Source organism: Emys orbicularis, chromosome 4 (genome assembly GCF_028017835.1).
Source record: "Emys orbicularis isolate rEmyOrb1 chromosome 4, rEmyOrb1.hap1, whole genome shotgun sequence".
NCBI lineage: Eukaryota > Metazoa > Chordata > Testudines > Emydidae > Emys > Emys orbicularis.
This window is the reverse complement of record NC_088686.1, coordinates 132,830,104-132,857,983: the sequence shown is the minus strand read 5'-3', so window position 1 is coordinate 132,857,983 and position 27,880 is coordinate 132,830,104. Positions and strand designations below refer to the sequence as shown.

Below are 27,880 nucleotides of genomic sequence, written 5' to 3'. Positions count from 1 at the left end.
CAGCTCACTGCATGGGTCACATGCAGCCATATGGGTAGAAACACTGGGGGGGATTTGCACCTGCCTCACTAACACCCCAGCTCCACCCTCTCGCCTTAAGTTCTGAAGACCTTGTACCTTAAACCCTCCCCTGGGACGTATCTGGCTCTGGACATGCATCTTCAGAAGACGTACAGTAGTGCAATGCGTGATGGGACATGTATGCAACTCCTCCCAGAGCTGCTTGCATTTAAGATGTTGTTTAGCCTACATGGATGGCTTTAAGCAGCCATTTTGGTAAATCAACCTCGATTCTGCCTGATCAGGTGGGCCCGTCTCAAGTCCAACTGCTACTGTAAGCCTGCCTCACAATGGTCATTTGCATAAATATCCCATGATGCTGTTTTTCAAAACCAAGACTCTCTTGTGCTCTGTCCTGCACTGAGATTGGAATTGTGAACGTTCAGTTATCAAAGACATGCACCCGCGGTGTAACCGCTCCCCTTCTCTGGCAATCACACGGGGGGCTGCAAGGTTCAATACCCTACCTAGCTGCCACAGGGTGGCAATAGCCCAGGGTCTGTACGCCCAGCAATGCACCTGTCGCACCAGAAGAAACTAAACCTTAAGATGTTCGATGGAACCTTGGACGTTCCAGTCCCAACGCGGCTGCTCTCTCGCTTCTCTGGGCGGCTGATGGGAGTCAAAGCAGTCGTACGAAGGCACCCAGATGTTCATCACAGCTCTTCTCCACCGACCCGCCTAGTCCAGCTGTACGTATCCCCAAAGCAAGCACAGTGTATCTGGTCAACTCACATTTTCAGGCTCAGCTGTCACCTTAGCACAATGTTTGAAGGTCCCAGTGTAAAACCGAAGAGAAAGGAAGACGATGCCCTGCCACGGCCTGGCTCCTCTGGGACCCACGGCAGAAGCTGGCTTTACGCTTTCAAAGAACAGCACGTAGAAACGATGAGACATGCAGCGGAAGGAAGCGACTTTGCAGAATGAAAAGAACCATCCCTGTCTTTAACCATTTCCCCTGACAGCGCTCAGGACTGTCTGGAAACCCTTCCACAGTCACCAAAGGGTAGTGCAGCTTAAAACAAAATGGAAGCAAAAACCAAAGGTTACATAACTGAGGTATCGATAGCTCTGGGTCGCTTAGAATGTCCGTAGGTTATGCTGGGCTATGGAGCTTCCTATTTGTTCTTCCCGAGCGATGCGTCCACCTCTTCTTCCGGCTTCAGGGAGTGCCACTGGGCGATGGGCCGCCTGGGGTTAGCCAGCATGTCGGACCAATGCCGCAGCTCCGTGCCACTGGCGTTGGAGCCAACAAATACTTTGCCGATGGCTTCATTCTTCCCCAGCTTGTCGTAATCCAGGACGGTGATCACCACCTGCACTTTCTGGGGTACACAAACGCTGTGTTATTACCAACATCGCAGCTGCAAAATGGCCTGATGCCACTGAGAACCCAGTGGGAATCTACTGTAGACAAGATTCCCCTGTCCATCATTGGACAGGCTGGGAGACGGGTACTAGCCTGTCCAATGATTCCTGATGGATCTGAGCACCTGTTCCCATGGGAATCATGTTCCCAACTCCCCCAGGCAGCTAGGCAAAGCTCAGCCTGTATCTTCAGACAGCTCTCCCTTCTCATTTTAGGGGCAATGGATATTAAAGGGGCAGGTCTGTCCTGAAAAGGGGCTATGTAATATTGACAGAACATCTGGTCCCCATGTCCGAATTTAGCTTCTGAAGCAAGTTCTTCCTCTTCCTCGAGCTAGGCAGAGCCGATGCAGCTAAGGGCTTATCCACACCCAAATGTTGCACCATTTTAACTCCACTGGTACAGTTAGTGATACAAACCCCCTAGCATGGATGCCGTGATAACAATATAAAGGTGCTAATACCAGCATCGCTAAACCTGTAGGCTGGGTGAAGCCACCTTTATACCAGAGTAACTGCACCCATCCTACGGCTTGTGCTGGTATAACTAGTTCAGTAAAAAAAAAAAAATCGCACCCAGCAGAGTTATACCGGGCCACAAGCTGGTGGAGAGCAGGCCTGCGTTCCCATTGGTTACACTCTGCACACCATTAAAAGTAACATGGCTGTAGCAGGGAAGGGTGTCACCGAGGTCAGAGTATGATGGGGCCAGGGCTGTGCTGGGGGCCTCAGGGGCAGTTCGTGAAGGGGATGGGGCTGTGCAGGGGTCACTAGTGAAGGGCCTGATGCTGTTATGGGGTTCACCAAGGCCAGAGGGTGAAGGGACCAGAACCGCATGGGGGCTGCCGAGGGCAGAGTGCAGTGGGCTCAGTGGTCTCCAAGGGCAGCAGATGAAAAGACCAGGGCCACGTGGGGGTCACCGAGGGCAGTGGGGATGGGGGTCACCAATAGCCTCATTTGCCCAGAAGAGCCTTTCATTACAGGCGATGAAGCAAGAGGAGAAAAGGACCCAGCTTGACTTGCTTAGGGTCCTAAATATGTATGTAGGTGCTTAGCTTTAGGTCCCTCCTTTGAGCCATTTGGCCTCAGATCCCAGGCTTGGGGGTTTGCAAGGCTGGTAGGCCAGGAGAAAACCCAACTTTCTGCGTGGAAGCTGGGCAGGTCGGCCCTGGAGCAGCTGAGAGACAATAGCATAGGGCCTCTACTCTAGCTGTGCTTTGACCAGCACCAGTGTCTTTGTCTCACTAGCTCTGCCCCTCTGGCTGCCGTTAGCACAGGTTATTTCTGAAGGTGGTGATGGACCTTACTAGCAGGAGTAACCCTCGCTGCAGGGGGCTAAGGACTAGTGGTTGTAATTTGCAACAAGGGGGTTCATTTGCAGAGCTATGGAGCAGCCACAGCTTCGGCCGAGGCCAATGGGAGCTCCAGGCTCCCAGTGACTCTGACATTCAGGCCCCAGTGATAGTGGTAGCATTTGCCCAGCGTAGCTCCTGGCTTTCTGTGCTGCCTCTTGCGTTCAAAGCATCCACCCTCATTACAGAGCAGGGACACGTCCGTCTGGAGGAGCTGAGCTCCTGCTCAGAACTAGCATGTATGAAACGCTGGCTCCCATCTCTCCATCTCCTCCGCTGCTCAGGGGGTGGCTGTGTCTAGATCAGGGGCAGGCAAACTTTTTGGCCTGAGGGCCACATTGGGTTTCTGAAATTGTATGGAGGGCCGGTTAGTGGAGGCTGTGCCTCCCCAAACAGCCAGGCGTGGCCCGGCCCCGCCCCCTATCCGACCCCCCCCTGCTTCTCGCCCCCTGACGACCTCCCCGGGACTCCTGCCCCATCCACCCCTCCCTGTCCCCTGACCGCCCCCTGCCGCCCAATCCACCCCCCCGGGACTCTGCCCCATCCAACCACCCCTTCTCCCTGTCCCCTGACCGCCCCCGAAACCCCTGCTCCTGACTGCCCCCCGCCGCCCCATCTAACCTCCCCTCCTTCCTGACTGCCCCCCCCAGAACTCCCGCCACCATTCAACCCCCGTTTCCTGCCCTCTGACCGCACCGACCCCATCCACACACCCCGCCCCCTGACCACCACCCCAAACTCCCCTGCCCTCTATCCAACCCCCCCTGCTCCCTGCCCCCTTACCTGGAGCACCGGTGGCTGGCGGCGCTACAGCTGCGCCGCCCAGAGCACCAGGACAGGCAGCCGCGCCGCCCAGCTGGAGTCAGCCACGCCACCGCGCAGCACAGAGCACTGGGTCAGGCTGCAGCTCTGCAAGAGCATTGCGCCGGCGGCACGGCGAGCTGAGGCTGCGGAGGAGGGAGAACAGCGGGGGAGGGGCCAGAGGCCAGCAGGAGGGTCCCGCGGGCAGTAGTTTGCCCACCTCTGGTCTAGATCATCTGAAGGCCTGGGTGGTCACCTTATGGGTGGATGTCATGGGGGAAGGGTCTGATCCCTCCAATCAGAGGATCTCAACTCAGTCATGTGAGCTGTCACTCACCCGTCTCTATGCCCCACCCCAAACCTCCCAAGATGAGAATTTCAGCTCAGGAACCTGTATCTGCTCAAAGGGGATCTCGAAGCTGAAGGACTCATTGAAGTAAGGGTTCAGGGTCTTCTTCTTCACAGTGGTCTTCTTCTTCTTCAGCCTCTTGCCATTCTGCATCAGGTGGATCTTCACATACGGATCTGCAGGGAGAGCCCAAAGCGGGAGAGGTCAGAGCCAGCCCTACCTGTGGGCATACAGGAGCACAGAGACTGTAGAGGGCAGGGTAGCCAGGCTGGGTTTATCTGTGACTCGGGGGTATGAGCTGGCAGAGTGCATCATGCAATGTAGCGACCTGCTGTCAAATCAGGAGTGGGCGGGAACAATAAGCACACCCCATTTCTCTATCTGGCTACTGTTAAGTACCTACATGGGGGGAAGATACCTGAGAGCACAGGGCTCTTCAATCTAGCAGACAGCTCGGGTCCTGCCAGGAAGACGGGCAGCCGTGATGGAAGCCGTGCCTGTCGCAGCTGCTCCCGAACAACCACTTGGGCTTGATTCCTGTGTCTCAGGAACTCCTTGACCCCAGAGCGAGCCGTGTCCATATTCCTTTGCACTGAGGTCAGTGCATACACAGGCAATGGGGAGCCCAGCCCCACAGAAAGTCAAAGGGCACACAGGGAGCAAGACCCGCTCCCTCCCTTGGGGGCTGGGGGGCAGCCACCCGCGGAGATGATGGCCTCAAGACAATAAGATGAAGGCTACTGGAGCACTGTTTTGCAGAGGGAGCTCTCTGACCCTCTGTTCCTAAAGCTCATGCTTCAAGCCAGTCGCCTGCAGGCGTCAGGGAGGAATTCCCCCCCCCCCCATGTATGCAGGGGAGTGGTCTCCGTCCTTTGAAGCAGCAAGGATGGCCACGGCTGGAGACGGGACATTGGGTGGGGTGAGCCAGGGCTCTGAGCTGGCATCGATCATTCTCTCGCTCAGGTGCTTGACTGCAGTGTGTGGGTCACTTGCCAGGATTATCGGGGTCTCTCTCACATAATCAGTTCCCTGCCATTGCAGGGGCCTTGCGCACTGGTGCACCTCAGTCCCGCCTGTTCTCTGTCGGTGGCACAACAGTCTAGTCTCCTCTGGGCTGGAACACTTGGAGCTAATTTCGGTTGTTGGGTTTAAGGTGTGGGTGCTGGGTGGTCTGTGAGACACAGGAGCTCAGACTAGATGATCTGTGTGGTCCCTTCTGGCCTTAAGCTGTATGACTCCATAACCCCACCAGACACAGCACTCAGCACCTGGGTTTCTGATTTAAAGGTGCTGAGCTCTGGGCAGGAATTCTGCCGGGGGGGGGGTTAGTCAGCAGTGGGATTGGGCTGGTGTGCGAGATCAGGAGCACCATCTGGTGCTGGAAGGTGGCTCTGCTCTTACCTGAGAGACCCCCGACATCCATCTTTTTCAGGTTCTTGGCTTCCAGGATGCAGACGGTGAGTTTCCCGGCGGTGGGCACGTACCGTAGCGAGATGCAGATATCTCCCAGCTTCTCTGGCTGTAGAGCAAGGGGGAAAGCAGAGGTCAGTGCTTTTCCGTGCCCTGGTATCCTGGGATATTTGCACTGAGAATCAATCCCTCGGGAAACCATGGGAGGAGATCCAAGAACCCCTTCACCCATCGAGCTAGCCCCTGCATTGGACACCACACTGCATCACTGGTGCAGGCTGGCAGGAGGTCCATGACAGTGCCAGTCCCCAGCTGGTGGGAGAGGCCAGATCAGTTCTAGCAGTTTTTACCAGATTTAAGGCAGGGCTTTTGCACAAGGAAGACACCTTGCCGTGGACAGTGGGACCTGAGTTCTGTGCAGGTCTCAGGGCACAGCCAAAGCCCATGTTAAACTGGGGTTTCTCCCCATTACTGGGCCCCCCAGCTCAACATGAACTGACACACAGAGTAGTATTTACCGGCTCCTGCCGTCAGACCACTGTACCAACAGTACTGAGTTCGGCCTCGCAACCCTTCCTGTGAGGTGCATCACTATCATTAACCCCACTGTGCAACTGGGAAAACCAAGGCACAGAGGGGCGGTGACATGGCAAAGTCAGACCTAAAACCCAATTCTGCTGACTGCCAGCCACATCACCCCACCATTTCTTTCTTCCTTAGCATTCATCAATGGAGCCTCCCATTTCCTGGGAGGTCCATAAGCATTATATTGACTTAGCAAGGCTGACTTCCCAAGGTCACACACCATGGCAATGGCGGACCTGGGAATAGAACCCAGGAGTCCTAACATGTAGCTGCGAGACCCTACTCGCTTGCCAGAGCTGGGAATAGACCCCAGGACCTTTGTCCCTTGCTCCCACCACTAACCCACTCTCCTGCAGGTTATCGATCTCCCGTTGCAGGATGGATCCTCTTTCTCCCCCCTTCTTCCCCCAGTACTCGCCTGCAAAGACAACTCTTATAAGGACCTTGAAAGCACAGCCCACCCTTGAGGCTTAGCAGCTGCCTGATGAGCCCAAATCCTGACACTTTGCAGCACATTTTCTGAACCCACCTCCTGCTGGCCAGACACCCCCCCCCACCTTGCCCTCCCATCTCACCTCCTCCTTCTCGCCACCCTGCAGGTCTCTCCACTCCTCAATGGGCTGGCCCAGGTCCACTGTGTTCATGGGCACCTTGACCTCCCCAATGATGTCGTGCTTGGAGAAGCGATCAAAGTCGTAGATGGCCATCACCAAGGTTTTCCCGCCCAGCTCTTGGTAGGGAACCTGTTATGAAGAAGGACCCTTGCAAACCATTGCCATAGCCACATGGGGCCTGGTGTAAGGAAGGATCTGATTGGCTGACGAAGGATCCGACAAGCGCTCATGCACCGCAGTGACTAAAGCTGGGACCCCTTCACTGGTTCTTGCAATGAGGGGCCAGAATTGCTGTGTCAGAGCAATAGCACCGCTCAGCCACACAGCTGCACATGTAGTGCGGGCCAAGGGCTCTGGTCGGTACTTATAACTTCGCAATCTGGGCAACTGCCTTGGTTCTCGTTCAACATGCTGGTAAATTATTTACTGGGGGCAGCCCCTCTACCGGGGAGGTGCAGATCCTCCTGCAGTTCCTGTTTGGGGCAGGGGCAGAAGGCTGGGATACATCCCTGGCTGGAAGACAGACAGGAGTTCTGCCCTTCCGACAGTATTACACTGCCTTAACAGCAAGGCTAAGGGGCTCCTCATGGTCACACACCATGGCAATGGCAGACCTGGGAACAGAACCCAGGACAACTGTCCCCTGCAGGACAGAGTGGGGTCTAGCAACTGGGGCTGGGGACCACTGTGCTGGGGGAACTGGAAAGGGTCTCACCTTGAAGACGAAGGTCTCATTGAAGGCTGGGTTGAGGGTCTTCTTCTGCACTTTGGTCTCGTATTTCTTCTTCTTGTCCGGGAGCAGGAAGACTTTGACGTACGGGTCCGAGGTGCCGCCCATATCCAGCGCCGGGAGCTCGGCCGCTTGGAGAATGCCCACCGTCAGCTGGAGGGGGAAGAGGGATGTTTCCCTCAGTGAGACGGCTCAGCAAGACGCCGCTCCCACTCCACACTGCATGGAAAAGATCCCCAGTGGATCTTCCAGCTCCACATTCTTTCTGCCCCTGGCCAGTCAGGGATGGCGCTTGGTCACCCTCCCCCACACCCTGCTGCAACTGGGGGCAGGAGATCGCTTGCTGAGCCGTGTATTCCCACAGACGGTGCTCTCTCTGTGCTGACGGTGGGCTTGCCGGCTCAGGGCCCGGTGGAGAGGCACCTTCCATCCATCTTCCCCTTCCTCACATCCCAGGGTGCTTGGGGAGTGCTAGAAGGGGCCCTTTCAAAAGGCATGTGGGACAATCATGGTGAGGATAAATTCCCTCCCCACATCTCTGCCCTTTGCAGGCACCTGTGCCACTCAGAGGCTGGTGTTCACCCTGTGCTCTTCGACTGGAGTTTCCAAGGGTGAGTCCTTCACTCGGACCCTCTCCCCACAGCTCTCCCACACTGCCCTGCCCTCCTTCCCCACCTCCCCTCTCCTGCCCATGTCACCTGGTTAGCCTGGAAATCATAGTCCAGCGAGAACTGCAGCTTGCCCAGGTTCTCTGGCTCCTTCTCCTCCTCCTCGCCTTCTCCCTCCGTCAGGCCCATCTCCGCGTCGTCGTCGTCCTGTTTGTTCTGCAGAGGACACAAAGCCTGCCTGCTCAGCTATGAGGCTTCAGACCCTGCCGTCCGATCACACGCGCACAGCTCTTCCCCAGCTCGGTGCCTCGGGGATTCCCAGCCTCAGAATTCATGCACCACTGTCACCGACTGAGAAGAGGCAGGAGGCTGAACTGGGGTTCTGTTCAGTGGACTCCCCAGAGACACTACCGCCCTCTACTGGAGGGACAGCAAGACCCTGCTCTACTGTGTAACCGGAGCCTGAACACAAGTGAGCTTTGGGAGCAGAAGGACCTGAGATCTAGCTGCCCTGATGGCTGTGGAGGCCTGGCAGCATAGCAATGGCTGGGAAGTAACGGATCTGTTACAGAAAACAGCACTGCCGGGAAAGCAGGCATGGGAGATGCCGCTGCAAAGCACGGAGGCCACTGGGTGGTCAGCACTGGCCAGACCTAAAGGGGAGGGAGAGGTTACTTACTTCCTACGGTACCTGGAGTTCTTTGAGATGTCTTGTCCCAGTGGGTGCTCCATGGGAGGATGTGCGTGCACTCGGGCACTCTTGACTAGAGATTTTTTCTTTAGCAGTGTCTGCGGGTCTGTGCCTGTGCCGTACGCCTCCTCATGCTCCAGTATGAGGGCATATAGGGAGGAGTGGACCCGCACCACTCCAGTTCCTTCTCAACCTCACAGAAGCAGAGGGAAAGGAGGGCAGTGGGTGAAGCATCCATAGGGACAACACATTTTGAAGAACTCCAGTTACTGTCCAAGGAAAGTAACCTCCCCTTCTTCTTGGAGTTATTGTCCCCATGGGTGCTCCACAAAAGGAGGCTCCAGAGCAGTACCTCCAGTGAGGAGGCGGGTGCTGAGGAGACGGATTCAGTGCAGAGTTTAGAACAGCTTCACCAATGGCTGCGTCCACTCTGGAGGCACATACTAAGGCATAGGGGTGTGAGAATGTGTCCTTGAGGGGGACCTTTCTCAGGAGGGCTGTGGGCATGGATTGAGCCCTAGTGGAGTGAGCACTGACTTTAGGAGGGAATGCACTCATAGCATGCCAGAATACACCCCAAAACCCATTTAGATAGTCTCTGGGTAGAAACAGAGGGACCTCTCATCCTCTCAGCAAAGAAGATGAAGAGCCTGGGGGAAACCCTGAAAGGTACAGTCCTGTGTAGGTAGAGGGCCAGAGCTTGTCTTGTGTCCAGAGTATGGAGACTCTTGCCTCAAAGACTGAGGGCTAGGATAAAAGATCAGTAGTTGGATGTCCTGACCAATATGGAACTCCGACGAAACTTTAGAGAGGAAACAAGGTAACTGTAAGGACAGAACACTGTATATGGTGGCCCCTAATTCACCTACCCTCCTGGCCATGAGGAATGAAGTCTTGAAGGGCAGATAGAGGAACAAACAGGTTCCCATGGATTCAAAAGGAAGCCCTCTTAACACATGAAGCACTAAATTGAGGTCCCAGAGTGGAGCAGCCTCCTGCACTGGAGGAAACAAGTTAAGGAGGCCCTTAGAAATGTTGCAGTTGTAAGATGTGTGAAGATCAAGAATCCTTCGACTGGCTTGTGAAATGCTGTGAGAGCAGCTAGGTGAACTTTGACCGAACTCAAGGAGAGACCCAGCAATTTCAGGTTTAACAGGCAGTCAAGTGAAGACTTGGCAGGGGACATGGAGCAACGAGAGCACCAAATCCAGAAACACTTCCACTTCTGCACGTAAGTCTTTCTTGTGGTGGGCTTCCTGCTATTCACCAGAACTGTCTGGACTGCAGGAGGACACTCCTGCTCTAAGCCCAGAAGCCGTCGAGGAGCCAGGCCTTGAGAGGTTGGGGTGGGTTGTACAGCTCAACTCCTGTATAAGGATGTCTGTCAACAGAGGGAGGCGAAGAGGCAGACACAGCAAAAGACGAGTCAGGGCCAGGAACCATAGTTGTTTTGGCCACGCCTGGGCTCTGAGACTGATCACTGCTCTTTCTTGTTTCTTGGGGGATAAGTGTATAGCAGACCTCGAGGCTAAGGGGCACAGAGAGCATCTCCCTTCTTGAGTAGAAATATCAGCACTTCGTACTGAAAGGCATCATAAAAAAGTCTACCTGTGGAAGACCCCAGGTAAGGCAGATCTTACAAAAGACTGAATCATTCAGTTCCCTCTCATGGAAGAATCTGCTCCATGAATGTACAATGGTGTTCTGCAGTGCTGGCAGACAAACAGCTGAAATATCTATCTGACGGGCTCTGCACCAGTTCCACAGCTTTACCAACTCTTTGCATAAGGACTGGGATTTGCTCCTCATTGGTGGTTTATACACTACCTGCCTGCTCAGGTGCCTTACATCACTCTGACCAAATGGCATAACGGACTGCTTGGAGTTCGAAGATATCCATGTGAAGTAATGACCCCCGAGGAAAACCACCTGCCTTGAGCTGTATTATTGCAGAGGTGAGCGCCTCAGCCTGGGAGTGCGGTGTCCATGGTAATGACGTGAGCAGAAGGTAGGCGTGAGAAAGGGGTTCCCACACAGTCTTTGAGGGTTTTTCCGCCAAGAGAGGGAGCTGAGTCCCATCAGAGGCACTGATACCCTTCCGAACATATTGTGTGTGTTGGGGGCATAGACTGTCTTGAGCCAGGCTTGAAGGGACCAGGCGCGCCGTCTTGCATGGGAGTTACAAAAGTACAAGCTACCACGTGTCCACAGTTGAAGGCAAGCCCTCGCTGCAGTTCGTGAGCTTTGTTGCAGCGTGGAGATTTGGCTGGACATCGTGGCAAACCTGTCTGCAGGTAGATACAATCTGACTGCCACAGAGTCTAGGGCAACGCTGATGAAGCCTATGCATTACACAAGTATCAAAGGTGATTTCTCTATACGTAGGTGAAGGCCCAGGGAGTGGAAAAGGGCTAGGGCCTGCTTGGTAGTGGACTGCACCTTGAGCAAAGAATGACCCTTGAGGAGCCAGTCCCCAATAGGGGAGGATGATTTCCCCCAGTTGCCTAAGGCTGTCTGCTACAATGGAGAGGACCTTCTTAAAGACTCTCAGGGCAATTGACATGGTACCAGTAGTGTGTGGTGCCCACTACAAATCTGAGGAAGTGCCAGCACTCTGAGTGTATGGTAACATGAAATTAGGCATCCTGGAGGTCGAAGGTTATGAACCAGACCCCGGGATCTAATGATGGAATAACTCCTGCAAGGGTGAGTGTCCTGAATACGGAGTGTTTAGAATCCAAAGGTCCAGAATCAGTCACCACCCTCCTTTTCTCTTGGGACCAGGAATAGAATCCCTTTCTGACGAAGCCTGAGGGAACAGGTTCTAATCACCCTCAGTTGCAGGATGGATTTCACCTCCTGCTTTAGGAGCCCCTCATGAGAAGGGTCCCTGAACAGGCAGGGGGAGGAGGTGGGGAGGGGGCCATGGAGCTGAAATGGATGGAGTAGCCCATCAAAATCCCCTCTGGTACCCATTTGTCTGAGGTGACGCGCTCCCAGAAAGGGAGAAAATGGGCAAACTGTGCCCATAGGATGGGTGAATGGAGGATTGATGCAGCTGAAGATCCGATGGGGAGAGCTTTTGGTCCTTGACTAACGGGTCAAAATGGTTGTTTGGCTGAGGTAGCCAATTGAGAGGTGATGGTGGAAGATGGGCCTTTCTTATGCAGTCTGGGCCTCTTTCTAGGCAGCTCAACCAAACTTTGGGGGCCTGAGAGTACACAGGACATGAGCGTTGCCTTGTCTGAGGCTTGCTGTATCTTCTCTTTGTAGATGGTGCATGTGTGCCGAGAGATCACAATATTGCCTTTAGTCCATGGCATCACTAAAAAGTTTAGGCCCTTTAAAGGACCAGTCTTCCACAGTGTTTTGTACCTCCCTGGGCAGGCTGGAGGACTGGAGCCAGGAGGCACAGGGCATGACTACAGCAGTAGCCATAGAGCACCAGGCTGTATGTGCCACATCAAGGGAAGCCTGCAGCAACACCTTCGTGATTGTCTGACCCTCTGTCATAAGAGCTGGAAATGGCTCTCTCTTGTCCTGAGGCGACAAATCAGTCCAATGGGAAAATTTAGAACAATTTGTAAAGTCACCTTTTGCCATCAGGGCTTGATAGTTGGTGACTCTGAATTGAAGGGAGGCCTTTGAGTAGCTGATACAACCTAGAAGGTCCAGCCATTTAAGCTCCTTATCAGTTGGTGTTGATGTGAAGCAACAGTGCCTACTTCTCTCATTGGTAGTGTTGACGACCAGAGAGTTAGGGATGGGATAGGAGAACAGGTGCTCCAAACCTTTGGCTGGGACATAGTATTTTTTATCTGCCCTCTTTTAGGTGGGTGAGATGGCAGCCGGAGTCTGCCACACTGCACAGGCTGGTGACAGTAGGACCTCGTTGACAGGTTAGGTTCCCCATCCCTGAGGGGAGGCGTGCAGGATGTCCACCGCCAAGTCCTTCTGATCCTGGACTTCCTCCAGAGGAATCTGTAAAGCCTCCACTACGTGCTTCAGAGGATCCTCAAAGGCCTTGAATCATCCATGTAGGACGGTGGAGAGGCATAGCTGCCTCATCTGGGGAGGAAAAGGATGGTGGTGTCTTCTCCTCTGTTTTCAATGGTGGGTCTTCTTGAGGAGGACGAGGAGGGTCCTGAGGATGTTATTGGCCAAGAATCTTGGTGGATCCTCTTGTGTGAAGACACCCAGTAGACTCGGTCCCTGCGAGGGGCCCAATGGTTCAAAAAAAGCCCTCTTGGGAGGGGCATAAGGAAAAGGAGTAGGGCCCCAGAAGTGTTCCTGCCAGTGCTGATGGGTCATGCATAGGCTGGTTCCTGGCATCTCATCCTCAGGGAATGTCAAGGGAGGGAGGGTGAAATGGGTCGGTGGGGGAGCCTTGAATGGACACCTCTGAATCAAAGGAAGTGTCCTCTCCCATGTTCAGTGGTGGAGCTAGTGGAGTTAGTAGTAGACTTGGATCGGTACTGGGGGACGAACTGGCAATTGTGATGGTGCTGGTGGGTGAGCATTTATATGAGGCTGTGGCAGATGAGTTGGTTCCAGTTGGCATGCAGGTGCTGGTGGGAAAGTCCTCCCAGTACCCTCAGCACAGGGGACTTGGTTCCTCCAAGACCTGAAGGTCCTCATGAACGAGGAACAAGGAAGGCACCAGTGAGCCCGGGTGAAACACCTCTAGTGGTATCGGAGACAGTGGACTCACTTGCTCTGGAGAGGCCCGGGTGAAGGTAGATGGTACCAGGTGATATGGTTTCTTCAAAGAGTCCTTCCTCTTCAAGGAGTCCTTCTGTTTGGAAGAGTCCAATTCTGGTACCAATGGGTCTATCGTTCGCTGCTTGGTGGTGGGCTTTTCAGTGCGCGGCTTCGCAGAAGAAGCCTTCCTTGGAGGCATCAGTGCCTTGGTACCGTGACTGATAGAAGCTTCAACAGGAGATGTGGTCTCCTTGCTCCCAGGTTAAAGCAGGTAAAAATATATGTACAGGTGAGTCACTGTCTATAATGTCAAAAGGTAGCACAGATGTAGTGTTCTGCCAGTTTCCCAAGTCTTTCAGGGCTACCCAGGATAATGCTGGGGATCTCTGCCTCCTTGTTCAGTTTTCTGCCCTATTAGAATCCAAACAGCCAAGACATGAAGAATTTTTCCTTGTGTCCATATTTATTGCTTTTTCTCACAGAAACCAAGCTGACAGTAACAGCTCCCACGCATGCCCCATCTTCATGGAGGTAGGGGGGTGGGGTGGGGGAGGAATGCACTTAACAAAGGCTTTGATCTCACACACAATGCCCATTTGCTCTCTCCGGTATAAGTTCTTCATTTGCATGAAACAAGGCTTCCTTCTCGCTTGATAGGTTACTTAGTTACAGGGGTACATACAACGCAGACATTTGCCATTACATCATACCAGGGCACTGATAAGTGAAAACAACGCATGCAACATCCCATCCGTTTTTCATGAAGGTTAAACACATTCTTATACATTTTAACATCTACTTTGAACAATACTAACACACACGTGAGCTGTGAGTTTGACAGTTCTCAGCTGATGCCTAGGCCTTGGCCAGAGCTGGCACTTGCCTTACCAGCGTCACACCCATCATGGGGCTGGCAAGACTTGAATCCTGGGATCTTGGGCATAAGCCGCCAGGAAAGCCACTGGTCGAGAGGGCCCAAGGAGCGAAAAGGGGAGAAGGGGGAACCCCCTCTCCCAAAGCTAAGAAATCATGCTAAGAAAATGAAATAATGACACAATTAAAGCAGCAAGGTAGCAGACACTACAGAATTCTGTCTCGAGCCGCAGGCAGTTGAGAAGGAGCTGGAGGGCCACGGGACCACTTCTGCTAGACGCCCTCGTACCGGAGCACAAGAAGGCATACAGCATAGGCACAGACCCGCAGACACTGCTAACAAAAATACCTCCAGTCGAGTGCATCTGCACATCCTCGGGCAGAGAGGCTATAGGGACAAGAACTCCAAGAACAGAGGGAGCAGCCCTGGGCGGATGGAGGGCATGGCCTCCCTGCAGACGGGCCAGGAAGGGGAATGGGGATATGGCCCTTGCGGTAAAGGACTAGAGTAAGAGCCCCCAGCCTTTCCAGCATGGAAGGCTACAGGCACCCACCTACCTGCCGGGGAACGTAGGACCAACATTCAGAAACTGTCTCCCAAAGACAAGGCAAAGTGGCTTGTCCAAGAACTGTGGTGGAGCAGGAAACTGAACCCCGGGCTAGTGCCCAAACCGCTGGCCCATCCCTCCTGTCATGCATTATCTGCTACATATTAATCTATTCAGGGGAAGGAGGCGTCTAGGAGCAATGTGGCAATGATCTCTTAGACGTGAACAAGGCATGGGAGCAGAGCCACAGCTCAGCTGGGGAGTTCCCCTCTGACCTCCCAGATCTTAGTCAGACACAACTTGTAGCCTGTGCTTTGCAAAATGGGGCTTTGTATAGTTTTCCTGTAGAGCAGTGGATGTATTGGAGCCCCAGCTGCCCACTCTCCCTGGAGAACTCTTCAACATGCATTGGGCCTGCCGTGCGTAAGCTTTGGAGCTAACTGGTGCATTGGACAAATCCCCAAACCCCCTCTTTGCATGGCTGATAGAGAAGCGACATTCACTTTGTCACCTACCATGTGTTGCCATCCAGGTTAGTCAGAAAACATGGACACAGAACAACACAGAAGAAGGACAACGAGAGCACAGAGAAGGAAGAGAAGGACATTATAGAGACAACCACCACACAGATAATCAACAACACCCAATGCGTGTGAGAAACAACCGACTCCACCCTCTTAAAGGCACACCGTACCCAGGCTGTGTGCGCCCGCTGGAGTGGGCTCTACTTTCAAGCAGTGAATTTTGAAAGTTTTGTCGGCACCAACATTGATTTTGTACATACTCAGCCAATCTCTAAAAGGGGGGTGTCCATTCATGCACTTTGCCCTCCCTACATGTATCTGAAACAAGCCAATTTCACCTTTCCCTTTAATGGAAAAGTGCCCAGCAAAGCCACTGTAGTTGCTACCAGTCCAGTGTTTCTCTGGAAACCAAAAGCACAGGAAGGAGAGAGAGAGAGAGAACATGATTTTCCTTACAAAGAGAACAGCATAATACTCCGCTGTATAACCCGTGTCTTAAAGGGACAGAGATGGGTGGAGAAAGGAAACTGACATGAAAAGGACGAGAAAATGAAGCCACTGTGACATCCTGGCTAAGTGTGCATGATCGCCTCTCCCCTGGCTAACGGATACAAGCCCAGCTACTAGTGCTGTCCCCTGCAGAGATTCTCCTTTAGCTCAGGTGGGCGAGGTCTGTCTTTTCAGAGCAGCCCGGCCTGCTTTCTGCGCCATGGAGCACGTAACAATAATGGGCAGCTGTTTATTCAGCTCTTTTGGAATCCCCATCCCAGCTGTGGGCATCCTGAGGAGCTGTGCTCTTGTTGAGATCAGGCCCATGCCAGTCATGGCCGCCGAGTGCATGGCAATAGCTCTTTCCCCTGTTCCTTTGTTTATGCATCAGCCTGTCGCTGCCACTGCAAGCCCTGGGTTTGCACCAACCCTCAGCCTCTGCCTCATACCAAGCAGCCTCCCGCCTGGTGCTAGGACCGTCCCTCCAGGCACTGCACTTCCCTTTAGTGCTCTGGAGCTAGGCGGTGTCACTAAGGCACCGGCCTGCCGTGGGGCGATGGGAAGCCGCATCAGCCAAGAGGGAACTCCAGGAGAAACAATCCTTTCTGAGCTCTAAGCAGGCCCACTGCACCCACGCACCCCTTGGATGCAACGTGTTACCCTCAGCTCCCCTCCGCACCCTGAGGGGGCAGCACAGACTCCAAGGTGTACTAGCAGGTGATGCACAAGGGGCACAAATTGGCATGGTGAGGCAGGCTCCTTGCACCATTCCCTACTGCACACCTGCCAGGCTGGCCCTACAAGTGTCTTCCTAGATACATGGGGGTGGTGATCGCCTCCTAGGTTTCATCCTCTGCTTGTGTAAGTAACAGGGACAGTGACATGGGTTGGGGGATGCCACTAGTAACAGGGCAGGGTAAATGCACAGAGCTTGAAGAAGCAGTTCACTGAGGCATTCAGTCACCAATGATCAAGTCCTGATAAGACTCGCCATCCCCAGAGGAGTGAGCCCTGGGCTTCACCTCACTAAAATGCCTCCTGCAAATGCAAAGATGCCAGCAGTATGGGCTACAAAATGTTCATGTCCCAGCCTGGCTGGAAGGGGGGTGGGGATTTGGAGCCTCTCCCCTGACCCAGGCTCCACATGGCTGACCTGCTGGATTGCTACAAGGATCTGCTGCCATGGTGGATTGATTAAAACAAAAACGAGGAGTCCGGTGGCACCTTAAAGACTAACAGATCTGTTAGTCTTTAAGGTGCCACCAGACTCCTCGTTGTTTTTGTGGCTACAGACTAACGTGGCTACCCCTCTGATACTTGGTGGATTGATTGCCAAGTCCAACGGCATAGCTCCAAGCAGCAGATGCCAGCTGAAAGGGGAATGACTGGTTGATTGGAAAGGTCTAGCCCAGGTCTGAGAGGCATGTGCTGCAAACCAGTCTGTATATGGTGCTTTCCATAAAACAGGCCTTTGGGATCCCATCTGCCCTCCAGTATCTCTACAGCCTCCGACTTCCCATCTGAATAGGATCAGCCAGTCCTGTTGGGGCCTGATTCACACCAGCTGGCAGAACTCAGGCTATGGGCCCTGCTAATGGAAAGTCCATCCAGACAGGTCCCACTGCTGCGGGCAACTCCTGCTGTGCTGGGGCGTTGCTGCTGGCTGGCACTGCTGAGGAGGGTGCCGGGAGGAAGGCAAGGCCAGGGCATGCCAGTCTGGGACCATGGGGCTCCCCTGGAACTTGCCTCACCATTTCCCTAAGTGAAAAGAAAAAGGACACATGGGCAGAGGGGGGTGAGAGTCCACCCTGGAAGAAACTCATGGGTTCTCAGGAAAAGTCACTGGGCACTTTGTTTTCATGAGGGAAAGTACACAAAATTGGGGCAGGGGATGGTTTTTCAGCAGCTGTAGTCAGCAGATGATCCACCAGCACCTGTGGGCGTTGTTTATGAGGTGCCACAGATCAAGTGAGCATCTGGTGTTCCTCTTATTCTAGCCATAAATGTTCTCCAGGAAGGGCCGATGAAGTGGTTTGGAGACAAGTTAGGACCCTGTTCTTGAACTTTTGCCAGCTCCTAGGACCAAACCTGACCCTAATCTGTTGGAAGCCTGTATGTTTGGCGTCTATGTTCCCCCTGGAACTTTTCAGTCTCATGCACCTCACGCTGCTCTTCTGGTTAGCAGCTATGACCGTTATCTGAAGCACTAAAATGCCTCAAGAAATGCTGCTCTCCCTGGCTTTCCAGCCCAAATCTCATGAGACACCCTGTTTTTGTGATATTCCCAGTCCCGCTTTGTATACTTGAGTGGTTTGCAGTTTGATCACGTTGCTGGGTGATCACTGATCCTGAACTCTGACTCTTCAGGATGCTCCTCATCTCACTATCTCCCCTGAAGGGGCTGATCCTTAAAATGTGAGAATGACTAAAAGCAAAGAGGAAATGGGAAGAAACAGGGGGAAAGAAATACTTAAATGGCCTGAAATTTATGAATGGTGGTTCAGATAACACAATCTGCTGTTTTATACCAGTCAGACTCTCCGACGTCTTTAAGCTTTAGAAGCAGACAGCGATCCTGTGGGGAACGTGAGATAGTTGTGTCAAATGATAAAGAACAGCAGACGCATTTTCATTCCTTGACAACAGAGAAGCAAACTCTGCTGATCAAGAGCAAAGAGCCCTGTGTAACTTCCTGATTCCCTTGGCTATCTCCTATGTGTCCTCTAGGTTTGGAGGAAACAGTGCTATTAACTGGTGGGTCTAAATTAAAACTTGTGTTACAAGACATCTCTATAAAAAAGACTGCACAAATGTATAATGGTAGGTAATGTAAAGCATGCCACCTGCTGGCATGTTTCATGGCTGGCTTTGTTCACAAGTTTGTAGGTTCAATAAAGTTGTTGTTTTGCGGCACATGACTCCCTCTGTCTGAAACCCTGTGTGTATGTGGAAGGTCAAAAAAACCTGGATCCAAATTCCGCATCTGAGGCCCATTTCTAGTTAGGAAAGCAACCCCCCCATCCGTACTGCAGAGGGGGAAACCCTATGACTCCTTAGCAAAATAGCTATTTCCCACCCAGTGTCTACAACTAACGCCTCACGCTGGTTAAACCCTTCCCAAGTGCCTTATGGGAAAGTAACCCACCCTAGGACAGCTGGGGAGCATTGTCTCCCTCTGGTGGTACTAATCTACTACTGCATCAGTTTGATGCCATTACTGCTTTAGCCCTAGCTCATGCTCCTAGCAGTAGAGGTCCCTGGGGTTCAAATCCTGCTCTCGGCGAAAGCTGAGCTGGTTACCTTCACTCCCTGTATCTGAGGAACTGCACACTTCTGCTGCTGCTTTAGGAATAAAGGACTGTTTGTTTTTTCCCTCGGTCAAAATTACAAGCAGGCGCTTTCTAACACGCTGCTCAAGGGACCCGGCTGAGCCTTTACCAAGGGGCGTTTTACCTGGTTTCCCGATTTCATGTCTTTCATGTTCATGGCGTTCTTCATCCCTTTGCCCTTCTCCTTCTTGTTCTTCTTCTTCTTGCAGCAGCATTTTTTGCAGATGCAGAAGCAGCAGGTGAGGAGGAGCAGGCCGCCTACCACAGCAATGGCAATCAGGGCCCAGGGAGGCACTGTCACAAAACAATGCCAGCCACATGATTCATCTTGTGCCACAGCCACACCCCCAGCAGCCAGCACCCACCCGGTGCAAGGCCTCAGAAATGCCCCTGGGTTATACAGGGCATTTGTCATTGCAGGGCCTGCGTGCGGCTCATTGCCAGGGTCACACACATCTACTGTGCTTTGCAGGGCACAGGCAAGTTGGGAAAAAATGGTTACCTACCTTTCATAACTGTTGTTCTTCGAGATGTGTTGTTCACGTCCATTCCACATTAGGTGTGCGCGCACCGTGTGCAAGGACGTTGGAAACTTTTTCCCTTAGCAGCTCCTGTCGGGTCAGCAGGGGAGCCCTGCCAGATTGGCGCCTCCACGCTGGTGCATATATACCCCTGCCGACCCGACCCCACTTCAGTTCCTTCTTGCCGGAGACTCCGACAGAGGGGAAGGAGGGTGGGAAGTGTAATGGACGTGAACAACACATCTCGAAGAACAACAGTTACGAAAGGTAGGTAACTGTTTTTTCTTCTTCGAGTGCTCATTCACGTCCATTCCACATTAGGTGACTCACAAGCTTACCATAGGAGGAGGGTAGGAGTCATGGAGCAATTGATTGAAGAACAGCCCTGCCAACCGCTGCGTCATCTCTGGCCTGCTGATTGACTGCGTAGTGGGCTGTGAATGTGTGCACCAATGACCAGGTGGCTGCTTTACAGATCTCCTGGATCGGGACGTGCACCAGGAAAGCTCTTGAGGATGCTTGTGCCCTCGTCGAGTGAGCCGTGATCGCCGGGGCTGGAATCTTGGCGAGCTCATAGCATGCGCGGATGCAGTCCGCAATCCACGATGATATACATTGCGTCGAGACCGGAAGCCCTTTCATTCTATCGGCGATGGCGACAAACAACTGCATCGACTTGCGGAAAGGTTTAGTTCGCTCCAAATAGAACGCCAGGGCCCTTCAGACATCCAGAGTGTGCAGGCTATGGTGACTCGGGTCCGTGTGTGGTTTAGGAAAGAGTACTGGCAAACAAATATCCTGTCCCATATGAAATTGTGAGACTATCTTAGGGAGGAATTTAGAGTGCGGCCTGAGTTGCACTTTGTCCTTATAAAAAACTGTATAAGGAGGCTCCGAGGTTAGGGCCCTCAACTCGGACACCCTCCTCGCCGATGTAATGGCCACCAGGAACGCCACCTTCCAGGAGAGGTGAAGGAGGGAGCAAGAGGCCGGGGGGGCTCGAACGGGGGCCCCATAAGCTTGGAAAGGACCAGATTAAGGCTCCAGGGAGGGACCGGCGGGCGTGAGTAGGGGAACACTCTCTCCAGTCCCTTGAGGAACCGCACCACCATGGGGTTAGAAAACACAGAGCATCCAGATTCCCCCGGGAGGAACGCTGAAATGGCAGCTAGATGCACTCTGATTGAGGAAGGAGCGAGTCCCTGATGCTTGAGGTGCAGGAGGTATTCTAGGACTACTGGAATAGTGGCCTGGAGTGGCTGTATCTGTTTAGGCTCACACCAGCAGGAGAATCTTTTCCACTTAGCTAGTGGAAGGTTTCCTACTGCCAAGGAGAATCTGCCGTACCGGAAGAGAGCACTGGCTCTCCATAGCATTTAGCAAAAGAGCTTCCTCGCCATGAGATGCAGAGACTGCAGATCCGGGTGGAGCAGGCGCCTGCGGTCCTGTGTGATGAGATCCCGGTGCAGGGGCAGGGCAATCAGGACGGCCACTGACAGCTCTAGCAGGGTTGTAAACCAGCGCTGACGAGGCCAAGCTGAGGCAATCAAAATGATCATCGCCTTGTCCCTGCAAACTTTGAGGAGGACCCTGTGGATGAGTGGGAGCGGAGGAAAGGCATACTTCAGACTCCCACTCCAAGGGATCGCGAATGCGTCTGCGACCGAGCCCGGACTGTGATTCTGGAACGAGCAAAACTGTGGACATTGGCTGTTGTCCTTGGTGGCAAAGAGGTCCATTTGGGAAAACCCCCACTTCTGGAAGACTGATTGCAAGACGTCCGATCTCATCAACCACTTGTGCATGCGGTATGACCTGCTGGGGCTGTCCGCTAGCTTGTTTCGCTCCCCCAGGAGGTATGACGCTACGAGATGGATGGAGCGGGCTATACAAAAGTCCCACAGGAGAAGGGCCTCTCGGCAGAGGGGAGAGGAGCGGGCTCCGCCCTGCTTGTTTATATAAAACATGGCGGTGGTGTTGTCTATCAGAACTGTCACGCTGTGACCTTCCAGAGTAGCGTGAAAGGTTTGGCAGGCTAGACGAACCGCCCTGAGCTCCTTTACATTGATGTGGAGCGACATCTCGGCCTTGGACCACAAGCCCTGTGTCCTTAGGTCCCCTAAGTGAGCTCCCCAGCCGAGGTCTGACGCATCTGTCACCAGCGTCAGAGCAGGCTGCAGTGCGGCAAATGGGATACCCTCGCATACTACCGGCCAATTGAGCCACCAGCGCAGGGAGTCCAACACCTGGGCCAGAACCACCACGACAAGGTCTAGGGGTCTCTGCCTGGGCGATACAACCGGGCAAGCCACGCTTGTAAAGTCCTGAGCCGTAGTGGAGCTACGTGAGTGCACGCCGCCATGTGCCCTAGGAGCTGCAGGCAGCATCTGGCCGTGGTAGTGGAGAACCTTAGCATCGAGTCTACCACACACTGGATGGCCAGGAATCTGGATTCCGGGAGGCTCGCTCGCACCTGCACCGAGTCCAGCACTGCCCCGATGAACTCCAGCCTTTGCGTTGGTATCAGGGAAGACTTGGGCACGTTGACGAGAAGACCCGACCTGCGGAATGCATCCAGGGCCACCGTCACATGGGAGCAGACCTCCTCTTCAGACCAACCCGTGAGGAGCCAATCGTTGAGGTATAGGTATGCCTGTATTCTCCTCTTTCGCAGAACGGCTGCCACTGCTGACATGCATTTCGTGAACACACGGGGGGTTGCCGCCAGGCTGAACAGGAGGACCATAAACTGATAATGGTGCTGGTTTATGGCGAACCGCAGGAACCGCCGGTGAGCGGGTGAACAGCGATGTGAAAGTATGCATATTTCATATCGAGGGCAACGTACCAATCCCCCGGATCCAGGGACGGGATAATAGTGCCTAGGGAGACCATGCGGAAGCAGACCTTGACTAAGAACTTGTTGAGCCCGCGAAGGTCTAAAATGGGCCGAAGGCTCCCCTTTGCCTTTGGGATGAGAAAATAGCGGGAGTAAAACCCCTTCCCTCTTAGTTCCCGAGGGACTTCCTCCACCGCCCCTGCCTCTAGGAGTGACTGTACCTCCTGCATAAGGAGTTGCTCGTGAGAAGGGTACCTGAAGAGGGACGGGGAAGGGGGGTGGGTAGGAGGGAAGGAGGAGAACAGCAGCGTGTAACCCACTTGTACCGTGCGTAAGATCCAACGGTCCAATGTTATATGAGATCACGCCTGGTAGAAGTGGGACCAGCGGTCCAAGAAACATACGGAAGGATCCGGGAGCTGGGTTGGTACGCTGTCCTCGAGCGCACCTTCAAAACCCCTGCTTGTTGCCAGGCTGGGGCTTGCCCTGGCCCTGGCTTTGATTAGGTGTGTTGTTCCGCCTCCATCTGTTGTCTCTGCCCCTCCTGCGATAAGGCTCCTGCCTAGGGCGAGGCTGGTACTGCCGTTGCTGCGACGGTTGGGGCTTGAATGGCTGAGTCGCCGGGGTGTGCATTCCTAACGACTTGAGGGTTGCCCGGGAGTCTTTAAAGCTATGCAGCCTGGCATCCGTCTGGTCGGAAAAAAGGCCAAACCCTTCGAAGGGGAGGTCCTGGATGGTATTCTGGACCTCTGGCGGAAGGCCTGAAGCCATGCCGAGCGCCTCATCACCACACCTGAGGCAATTGTTCTGGCTGCTGTGTCTGCCGAGTCCAGAGAGGCCTATAAAGAGGTCTTGGCAACTGCCTTTCCCTCTTCCACGAGGGCCGTGAACTCAGATTGAGAGCCCTGGAGCAAGGAGTCTCTAAATTTGGAAACTGCTGCCCAGGAATTAAAATTGTGCCTGTTTAGGATCGCCTGCTGGTTCGCAATCCTTAATTGGAGGCCCCCAGAGGAGTAGACCTTCCTTCCAAAGAGGTCCAGATGTTATCCTCCTTGGCCTTGGGGGCCGGGGCTTGCTGGCCACGACGCTCCCGTTCATTCACAGCTGAGATGACCAGCGAACAGGGGGCCGGATGACAAAATAGGAAGTCGTATCCCTTGGAAGGGGCGAAGTACTTCCTCTCCACCCCCCCTTGCTGTCGGTGCGCTGGAGGCTGGGGTTTGCCAGACCGTCTTGTAGTTACACTGAATTGTCTTTATGAGCGGGAGCGCAATTCTGGAGGGGCCTTCAGGGCTTAGGATGTCCACCATAGGATCCTTCTGCTCCACCGCTTCCTCCGCCTGTAGGCCCAAGTTCTGGGCGACCCTGCGGAGCAGCTCCTGATGTGCCCTGTGGTCAATTGGAGGAGGGTCCGACACTGCCGTGCCCGCCACAGCTTCGTCTGGGGAGGATGAGGAGGTGAGGGCCTGCTGTGCCTCCTCCACCAGCTCTTCTTGCCCCTCATCATAGGCCCGGGGGCACGGCTGAGCCCTGCCTGGTTCATTGTCCCCGGGACAGCCCCGGGCTCGGTGCCGCTTCCGTTCGCCGGTGTTCCGGCGAAGTGTCTGGCGGCCTGGATACCATAGCCTCTTTGGGTGTGGAGGGGTGCCTGCGTGGGGATCGGGACTGGTGCACCGAATAGCCGGATCTTGAAGCTCTGGAGGAGGTCCCTTGCTGCTGCTGAAAGGCCCACGGTGTCCAAAAGGGCCATTGTCCTGGCGGGCCCCGCCCCATTGGGGATGCCACGCGGTTTGGGGCTCCCTGCTAGCCAGTGCCCTGCGGGCATAGCTGGAGCAGCCTGAGCCGACCTCGGATTCTGAGGACGCTGACCTCGAAGGCCAAGATGGTGCCGTGGCACGATGCCGTCGGGAGGCTGGAGAGCGGCTCCTCGCTGACCGGGACTGGATTGGTACCGATGCCCTCAGGACCGGGATCGCTGCCTTCTGCCTGGGATCGGGGACTGCGGCCTTATGTCCCCTCGGTACCAGCTTAGTGATGGTGCTGGGGAGCAGTGCGCCGGCGGAGCCAGTGCCGTATGCTGGCTCGGTTCTGGTGCCATCGAGTCCCACTGAGTCAAAGGTAACTGGGAGTCCACGGAGGCTGAGCTCGACCGGGACCGGCGCCAGGAGCGGTGCTGGGACAGTGACCTCGAGCGGTGCACCATTGCCGGCTTGCCTCTGGACGGCATCCTTGTTGATGGTGCCGGAAGACTTCTCCTTGCCAGGGAGGGGGCTTGCCGCCGACAGCTCGATGAGATTTTTTGCCGCCTCAAAGGTGTCTGGCATGGAGGGCTGTTCTAGGATGTCCTCCAGCCCTTCTTCTGCACTCAACCCACTTAGCCTGGGGCTCGACGGGCCCTGCGACGCCAGAGCCACCAGTGCCGGTGTATGTCCTTGGGCCGTACTGCTCCTTTGAGTACTCGGTCCCTTGGAAGGCGCCGCTTTCTTATGTGGGGAGCGCCCTCTATCGCCTTTCAGCTGTCCCTTCGACCGTACTGGAGAGGTCGAGCGGTGCCGGGGCTTGTCCTGTTGTTTCGGTGCCGCATGCTTGCAGTGCCCCACCGGCGCCGGATCACGGACTGATGCCGGGGCACTCCGCACCGAGGATGCCGGCACCGAAGCCGGATGGTCCGAGGCCGCAGGTTGCAGCGCAGCCTCCATGAGTAACTGCTTGAGGCGAAAATCTCTTTCTTTCTTGGTTCTTGGCTTAAAAGCCTTACAGATCTTGCAGTGCTCAGTCTGGTACGATTCCCCCAAACACCAGAGACACGAGTCGTGGGGATCACTGATCGGCATAGGCTTGCGGCACGTGGCACAAGCCTTAAACCCTTGGGCCTGCGGCATGCCCCGCAGCCCAGGGCTGGTGCTGGAAACGACTTCCAGACACCTAAAACAAAGGAAGCTTAACTATGTACTATAAAGAAATGCTAACTACTGATAACTATTAACTACAGATAACTGCTAACTACTGATAACTGCTACAACTGTGCTAAGGGATCACTCGTAAGTGAGAGAAGAGTTGTTCCAACCCCACCACGGACGGCAAGAAGGAACTGAAGGGGGGTCGGGTCGGCAGGGGTATATATGCACCAGCATAGAGGCACCACTCTAGGGGGCTCCCCTGCCGACCCGACGGCAGCCGCTAAGGGGAAAAGTATCTGACGTCCGTGCATGCGGCGCGCGCACACCTAATGTGGAATGGACGTGAACAACACCTCTCGAAGAAGAACTCTGCCATTCGCCCGGTGATAACACGGTGTGTGATGTGAAATTACCCTGCAACAGCCCCTCCCCTGGCCGTTAAATGGCATTTACCCTGGAACTGAGCATTCTGACTCCCCACTACCCCAGTCCCTCCAGGGTAACTCCCCTTCCTCCCACCTGCCCCCTAGGGTTACCACCTTTGAAATGCACCCCCCTCACAAGGCAAGCCTGCTGCAACCCCAACTCCCAACCACAAGGCAACTCTGCAGCCCTCCCCCATTTCAATAGCCCCTTATAGTATCTAGAGAGAGAACACATACAGACAAGACTGATAACATCACTTTCTTATTTACACTGGGGGAGGGAGGACACCGAAACATCTTTAGCAGGACATAGAAACTTTTAACATTAGATATCCCAGTGCATTGTGATAATCATGCAAACCTTTAGACCCACGTGAAAAAACATGGCAGATTAAATTATTTTTCTGGCAACTAGCAAATCCACAAAAAAAACGGCCAGGCTGGTCAACTACCAGCCACGTTGTAACCCTCCCGCCCTCCCCACCCAGATACCACATGTTAACATCCCCCCACCATCAGTCACTCCATGAGAACTCCCCACTTAACTCCCACCTCCCCCAGATCACTCCATGGTAACTCCCCACTGACTCCCCCCCAGTCACTCCATGGTAACTCCCCACTGACTCTCCCCCCTCCCCAGTCACTCCATGGTAACTCCCCCTTCCTCCCCCATAGGGTTTCAGTGACCAGGAATTGATGCCTAGGTCTCGTCCATCTCGCCCCAGTGTCTGTAAGGGCTGCCCAGCCGTGCTCTAGCTGCACTGGGCTGAGCAGAAGCCGGGGCCCATCCCTAGCAAGCTCTGCCTGGGTTGCTTTCAGAAAGGGATGCTGGAGGAGGGGCTGGTCGCCAGCTACTCACAGGGAATCTTGTTCAGCTCATTCATGAACTTGGCCTTCAGCTTGGCAAATATGTCCTCCTTGCTGTCACTCAGGCTCGTGGTGTTGGTCACGTTCTCCATGGAGCCCACAGGCATCGTGGTGCTGACAGGCTCCGGAGCCACCACGGGCTCTGGGTTTTTCTTGGAGCCAGTCCCCATCATGGTTAGTTAGGGGCTTCCTGAAAGACACAGGAATGTTGCCAGTTACATGCTAGGCCCAGCCTGTCTTCCGCTCTCGGAGTCACCTGGGCAGTGTTTCCAGATGTGATGCCTGTACCCAGTTCTTCATAAGCCTGAAATCTCTGCGTCACAGGCCGTCTTTGGAATGCTTCAATAAAGGCCAGTTTGTTTCTCCCCTACTGGAGGGACACAGGGTCTAACAGAGCGTGGGGTAGCATGGGAGTTAGGACTCCTGGGTTCTCTTCCCCCTTCCTGTGAACGCTCCAAACAGCCAGTGGGGGATGGCTGCTGTGACTCTACAGGGACATGTGACCAGGTCATCTGGTGCTGGACTCCATCTTGGGATGTCAGTATTTTTCCACTGGCATGGGAACCAAGCTTTGAAACAAAGGGTTCCCGCTATATGCAAAAGCTATAAAGGCAGGGGAGTGACATCCTCTTGGTCCTTCACTGACTCCCCACCCAAGAAGACTCTTGCAAACACCTGAAGAACAAAGACTGAACTGGGGGAAGTGCTGGACCCAGGCAGAAGGGATTTTTAGCCTGTGAATGGAACACCTGGGGATTCCAAGCTGTAAACCTGTGCAGCTTGCCCCTTAAGAATCTGCAGCCTGCTTGTATCATCACTTAGGGTGAGAATCTACTATTCATATCCAATCTCTTTAGTATATTAAGCTTAGTTTGAGTGTTTTGTTTATTTGCTAGGTAATCTGCTTTGATCTGTTTGCTATGCCTTATAATCACTTAAAATCTATCTTTTGTAGTTAATAAACTTGTTTTTGCTTTATCTAAAACCAGTGTGTGGGAATCATAACTCAGGGGCAGAAGGCTGTCACATATTCGTCTCCACATTGAGGGCGGGGGCAAATGTTATGAGCTTACGCTGTACAGTTCCCTGTGCAGCACAAGATGGTATAATTTTGGGTTTATACTCCAGAGGGGATGTGTGTCTTAGGAACTGGGAGGTGCCCTAGCTGAAGCCTTACCATGCAGGGGCTGGTTAAAGAGCCTGTCTGCATATAACTGCAGCAGGGTGTGTCCCTACCTGTATGAATGCTGATGAAAATGCAGGCTAGAGAGGGCTTTGCAGCTTGTTACAGCAGTA

At 54.0% G+C, this 27,880-nt stretch overlaps 1 protein-coding gene across 1 annotated transcript; it reads right to left on the bottom strand.

Moving 5' to 3' along the window:
• Positions 1–1,178: 1,178 nt before the first annotated feature.
• On the bottom strand, positions 1,179–26,757 carry SYT2 (synaptotagmin 2). The gene is made up of 8 exons (XM_065403620.1): positions 26,577–26,757; positions 19,157–19,326; positions 7,968–8,093; positions 7,255–7,422; positions 6,501–6,668; positions 5,332–5,449; positions 3,973–4,106; positions 1,179–1,385 (listed from the first exon to the last, which is right to left on the bottom strand). The coding sequence occupies exons 1-8, from the start codon at positions 26,755–26,757 to the stop codon at positions 1,179–1,181; spliced, it is 1,272 nt and encodes a 423-aa protein (XP_065259692.1).
• Between the last annotated feature and the right edge of the window lie 1,123 nt (positions 26,758–27,880).

Coding starts and splice junctions, on each gene's coding strand:
- SYT2 (XM_065403620.1), bottom strand. CDS start 26,757: ATGATGGGGACTGGCTCCAAGAAAAACCCAGAGCCCGTGGTGGCTCCG. Junction 7,423..7,967: donor ATGATTTCCAGGCTAACCAG/GTGACATGGGCA, acceptor TTCCCCCTCCAG/CTGACGGTGGGCATTCTCCA. Junction 1,386..3,972: donor TCCCCTTTGAGCAGATACAG/GTTCCTGAGCTG, acceptor TGTGTACCCCAG/AAAGTGCAGGTGGTGATCAC.